Here is a 6,000-nt window from a genome sequence, read left to right as displayed (position 1 = left end):
AACTATTAAATTCATGGAAAAGCTGACAGAGCAACCTCAGAAGGGGCAAGGGGGGAAGTGACTAAGGAATTAACTTGGGGAGATACAGATGAGGGGGGAAGTTGAGATTTACTTGGAGGTCCAGCATCTGTTTTGATGATTCCTGCACACAGGAGGAAAATTTTGATGGCAGCTATGAGACCTTTTGAATTATTTATATGTATGGTAAAACATACTTTGACAATTCAAAGAACAGATCTAACATCAGGGGAACAACTGTATACTGAAGAATGTCTTACTGGGGAGAAAAATCCCTTTTATTTGTGAAAAATACTTTGGATTTAGTGTATTTGTATTCATCACCTTAGGTCGGATGGAAGAATTTCACTTTGCGTTTTTTCATGAGTAGAAAAATTAACTAACTTTAAGGTCTTTCCTTTGTATCAAAGTAGCAAGATTCACTGGAATGAAAATTCCTATTTTATAGTTGGTGATTTTTAAGAGTCCCTGATTAATGTGATTACCAGCTGCATTGCAGTCACATTAAAGCGGTGAATGACATTTGAAATGCGCTTAATTCTTATAGCAAGTTCAAATTGCAGCTGAGCACTGGTGTTAAAGGGTAGGACTGAACAGTCAATTCAAAATTAGCGAGAAATGAAGTGTTTAAAAATGTTAAGGGGGTAAGCCTTTAAAAAGTGACCTTTAGGCAAAATATTAGTCTCTTGCTGTGGTAATAGTTTTATCCATTTCACATATGACATCCACAAAGTGCTCATATTCAGTTCTAATCAAAGCTGAAACTCTAATAATTGGGCTTTATTTTGAGCCACTCTAATGAGCTGCATTTACCCGTATTCTTTGTGATATCCACGTTTGCTTTAACCTATAGAAAGGAAGAAGAATTATAAATGATAAAGCCATGTCTAATCAGCTTTGGGTAAACCCAGCTCTGAGGCAGGGGTTATTTGTAGGCTTTGTTTAAAATGATGAACTCACCTTCACTGAGTGCTGTGGGCTTAGCAATTCCCTGCAGATGGCTTTTGCGTATCCCAGTTTTAGTAAGCATTCTTTCCTTTCATCCAGAAAATAGATGGCTTGTTATTTAGCAGGGTCTGATTAAACTTGCAGCATAATTACTCACATTGTGGTTGACATGGTTCATCAATTTAATGGTGCATGAAAACAGAGACATAAAAATTATCGGCGTATGAAAAGTGTAATCTTCTGGCTGTGCTGTTTCGTTCTGTGTTGAGTTGTAGTGATATTGTTACTAACTTGTTTAATTACTGCATGGAATGGCTTTGATAAAACATGATGATGTATTCTGAGAACATTTTTGAGTTCTGGCTTTCCAATAGGGAAAACAATTCTAGAAGATAAAAAGATTCAGATTTACTTCATTTTAAGAAATGAGGGAAAGATGAGGGTTTTTTCCCCCCACATCTCCATTTCTGACAGTCCATTTCTTTTCTAATTCCTTTGCTTTGCTTCTGTCCTTGTCATAGGAACCTGTATATGCTTCTACTTACTCTCCTGTTATACCTGCTCTCCATAAATTTCATCCTTTTCTACCTATTAATCAGGTGAGCAAAAGTCTGCACAATTTAAATGCCCAACAATTTAAGCACATTTTGACAGTTGACTTTTTTTTTTACATAGGAAATTAATAATCCTCTTAACTTAGCAGCCTAGTAAATGCTGCTTCAAAGAAACATAGCATTATGCCACTGTGCTGTATACTCCTCAATATACATTCTGCTAGTGTTTCTCTATCTGATAGACTATATAGGTGAGAAAATAAATGGAGACATTATTACATTCATTATAACACTGAGAACTTGAAAGTTGTTGAAAAGGGTGTATTAAAGGAGCAATATGTAATGGCACAGCATTTATTTTAGAATAAAATGCTGTGTACGCTGACTTCTCTGTAAGTAATGCGCATATACAATGTAAGACATAAAATCATCTAATTTATTGACTGTAAAAAACAAGGTGCTTGTGTTCAGAGGTGACTTTCCTATAGTGCTTTTCCCTCGTCCCTCTCTCAAGCATTTTTGCCTTGGCACATCCTGCTTCTATTCTCTGACTGTCCTGTCTTCCTGCTTCTCTCTCTCTTTCTTCCTTCAAGGTCGGTAGTACTAGTTTGAAAGAGTCAAGTTCACTGATTTCTGATGAACGTCATCCTTGGAGATGGAAGGTGAAATGCTGTATAAACTTCCTATTTTGCTATTGGAGGGAGTAGTAAGACAGAAAATTAAATTTGGATCAAAGATGCACATCCCAGAGCAACCAGTGGCAGCAGGGCGTTTGCTTCAAAGTAAAGTTCTACTGCTGTTCAAGTAAACATTAGAGAAGCTTCATGTGAAGTGCTCCTCAAAATCACGTCCATACTTCTGCAATTCCATCATTAAGCTATTTGAAAAACTTACTTTTGAAGAATTAATAGATTATGAGAAGTATAAACTTTTTTTCAGCTGGAGATAAATAACAAAGTTGTCTTTGTGCAGAAGTGTAACGCTGGATCTTGACCTGAGCAAACAGTCACTGTTTCACGTGACCAGAGGTGGGGGGAAAAAAAAAAAAAAAAGGCAAAGGCAGGAGTGAGCAAAGAAAAGAAATAAGTTTAAGAAAATGAGAGTTTGCTGGGAGGTCATAATAGGCCTATACAAATCTAATTCTGCTTTCTTACACCTCCTTGTCACCTGCCTCCCAGCTCAGCTCTGATTGTAGTGCTACAAGAGATCCATTGGGTTCTTCATTCCCACACAAAATACAGTGTCTGTCGCACGTGGGGAACATTCTGACCATATGTGATGGTACTGAATCCAAGGGGCACTGCTAGAACAGAGGAGGATGATTATGGCAGGGGCTACTGAAACTCTGGTAAAAACTTTGGCTACTGATATTTGCCTTTTCTACATTCACTTTCATAGCTGGTTTTGAAAATGACCTTTTACTATAGGTTGGGGGCTTTTTAATTAAAAAATAATTAGCTTTATCACTATTTACTTCAATTACTCTATTCACTTTTATTGTGAAAGAGTTCACCAGCTCTGTATCTAGAAGGTAGATTTCTGTTACTAAGTTAGACTTTATTTTTCCTTCAGTGATAACAAGAGGTCCTTAGACGAGTTGAACAGCCCATTGATCTTTAAAGCAGAACACTCAAAAAGTGTTCATCTTTCCCCTGACCGTGGTGAGCTACGTCCTGCCCTCTTTGAAAACTGCTTCCTTCTAGTGTAGTGTCAAGGTGCATACAAGTTTGTCTGGGTTTTTTTCTGGCACTATTAGTTGTTTTGTTGTTTGCACCAAACACTAGCTGAGTAAGTTCTATTTTGCTCAAACCACTTTTGAGCAGAAAGCTGTGCAGGTGCATTTGAGTTTTCTCCTTACAGCAAGAGCCATATAAAGTTGCAGGGGAAAACAATGCAGAAAGTATTCTGTACTTCTGCAACTGTTGGATTCTTCTTGTTCTTTTTTTTGTTTTAGGAACTCGAACTGGAGAAACTATTTGTATTAAAAGGCAAATAGATAGCTCTTAGATTCTTCTTTTATATAATTTACAGCATTACTTTGCAATGCATCTCTCTTTTGAAAAGTACATTTTTTAGTGTTCATTCTTAGTTTGGACTCCCCCAGGTTGAGGCATTCTTGATCTTCAAGGTAGAAAACCATGAGTTCTCTTTGCATCAAAAAATAGAAAACCCCAAACAAAATAAACCTCCAAAACACAAAACAGTGTGCTAACAGACTACTCTTAGTTGTGTTCTTGTGACCTGAAGGGAACACTGCTTGGACTGGAAAATTGTAGGTTACAAAATGGAGCATTGCTGGGATGTGGGCTCTTCCTTGGCATGAACTGATGGTGCAAAAGCAGGGGAGTGTCTGGGCATACCTGCAAGAGATGTGTTGCGGTGCTAGAAAAGACCAATGTCGTCATCCAACCCAGCCGAGCAGTGCAAGGAAAGTAATCCCTGTTTCTAACTCTTCTTGTAACTCCTTCCAGACTTAAAACAGGTCTTTTAGAATATGCAGTCTTTGTTCTAAACTGTGAAGATACAGAGAATTCACTGCTATATTAATTTTTATATGTAATTACTGTTGCTGGGTAAAACTTAACTTTTAACACTCTCTTTAGTAGAAATAAATACATACCTGACTTAACTTGGGGTGGATTTTTTCCGAATCTTGAAGAAATATTTTAGCCCTTTCCTCAGACCTTTCAAAATTGTCAGCATCCTGGATAGAAGTGTAGAGGATGGAAGTGGGCAAGCTATTGCAGTACAGATTATCTGTTCAGAACAGCTGTTCCATGGGATTTTTTCTCATCTGTCTTTCTAATTGGCTGGTTTTTGCTTATTTCCCTTTTCAAATAACATTTCTCTTAAAAGCTTGCTTTACTAGATTTTTCTGATAATGATTTTTTACCCATCTATTTGATTATTTCTTCTTTATCACTCTACTGTATGCTGGTATCATCCTGAGGACTTTCTCAGCAGAAGTGTATCTTTTTTTCCACACGCATAAGGATGTTTTGGTCAAAGTTGGGACAGATCAGAGCACTGCATGGCTCTTTTCTCTTTAGAAATAATTTTTCAGTCAGTTAACAAGTTTGCAGCCTGTAAACTGCACTGATATTTTTATATAAAAAAAAACTTGGAATGTCATCTGTGATTAAGTCAAATATATTAAAGAAATCAGAGGTAACCATGTTAACGTATTTAATCATACTTGATCTCATCAAACTTACCATTTTGATTAAACCTGTTTTCCATAATGCCACATGGAATGGCATTAATTATGCGCCTGTGCTTTGATTCTTTATTGATTGTCTTACAGCAGTCTTCTCGTGAGTGTCTGGAACAACACGCAGCTTGTGTGACCTGTACCAAATGCTTTCCTTCTATTTCTTCTAAATGTTGTCCCCATCTGAGCTTTATCAGACCTATATGTTTTCCCATTTTCAAATGCTTATTTAAAAAAAAAAACACTACTTGTGTTTGGGACATCTCCTAATCCAGTTATTTCATGTTGTTGGATGCCCGTTCATCCAATCCTTTCTCTGTTTAACTTTATATTAGGAAATTTATCATTTGTGTGAAACAAGATATCAGTCAACACATGCATGTATTTTTCATGACAAATTACAATATTTCATTGAATGTAACAGACTTTTTTATTTAATGGAAAAGTATTATCAGAGCTGTTGTCTTCCTAAGCTTTTATTTATTCATGATACACTAAACTAATTCTTGTTTTGGCTTTTTATTGGAGTCTTTAGCTCCCCTTATCAAAATGTCACAAATATAAATTTGAGATTTATACTTTAATATTTTTTTTTTACTTGGAGATAAAATATGCACTTTTAAAAGCTGTCTTGCCTTTTACATTTCTTTATGTATTTTGTCCTAACAAGAATGTGCTTTGACCAACTCATTCCTCCATAAAAGCCGTCACTTGGCAATTGTGAAGACTTTATAACTGTTCCAAATTACCGTGTATACCTGTTTGATTTTTTTTTTTTTTACAATTACATTGACTCATCCTAGTGTTACAGCTATAGAAAGTTATTCTTTCTTTTAAGCATCACACGTATGTTTGTTTTTCACTAGGACTGTTATAGCAAATTAAATGGGTTGTGGGTCGCTTCATTTTTAGTTAATTTGTTTGTTAATAGAGGAAGGTGAGAGTCTTCATGCATTAGGAAGAGATCTAATATGGAATTGCTCTGAGTTTTGTAACATACAGATCCAGTCTCATATTTTTTTTTTAGGAACTCCAAGGATGTTTTTGCCCAATGGAGCAGCTTCAGAATTTCCATTAAAAATAAAAATTAATAGATTTGTTTCTACCATTAGACAGCTACCTACTGTCTTTTGTCCTTTGACAAGGCTCCAGACTGACTTATGATCTTTATTACAATTTAAATGTGTGGTAATTAACACATATTCATTCCAGGCCTGTGTCTTCAGAATTCCCAGTAGTTCTGCAGAGTCTGGAGCTGCAGGTATTTGC

At 36.1% G+C, this 6,000-nt stretch overlaps 1 protein-coding gene across 1 annotated transcript in view; it reads left to right on the top strand.

Moving 5' to 3' along the window:
* Window positions 1-6,000, top strand: part of SVIL (supervillin) — a gene marked incomplete at its 3' end in the record, with an annotated part of 66,232 nt that overhangs the window by 40,097 nt on the left and 20,135 nt on the right. The window contains exons 18-19 of the mRNA XM_009864861.1: window positions 1,488-1,565; window positions 2,114-2,182. Coding sequence (XP_009863163.1) covers window positions 1,488-1,565; window positions 2,114-2,182 — 147 coding nt within the window. The remainder of the gene's footprint in view (window positions 1-1,487; window positions 1,566-2,113; window positions 2,183-6,000) is intronic.

Source organism: Apaloderma vittatum, unplaced genomic scaffold (assembly GCF_000703405.1).
Source record: "Apaloderma vittatum isolate BGI_N311 unplaced genomic scaffold, ASM70340v1 scaffold2452, whole genome shotgun sequence".
NCBI classification, from domain to species: Eukaryota; Metazoa; Chordata; class Aves; order Trogoniformes; family Trogonidae; genus Apaloderma; species Apaloderma vittatum.
Note: the sequence above shows the minus strand (reverse complement) of the source record. Positions and strands in the feature narration are given on the sequence as shown.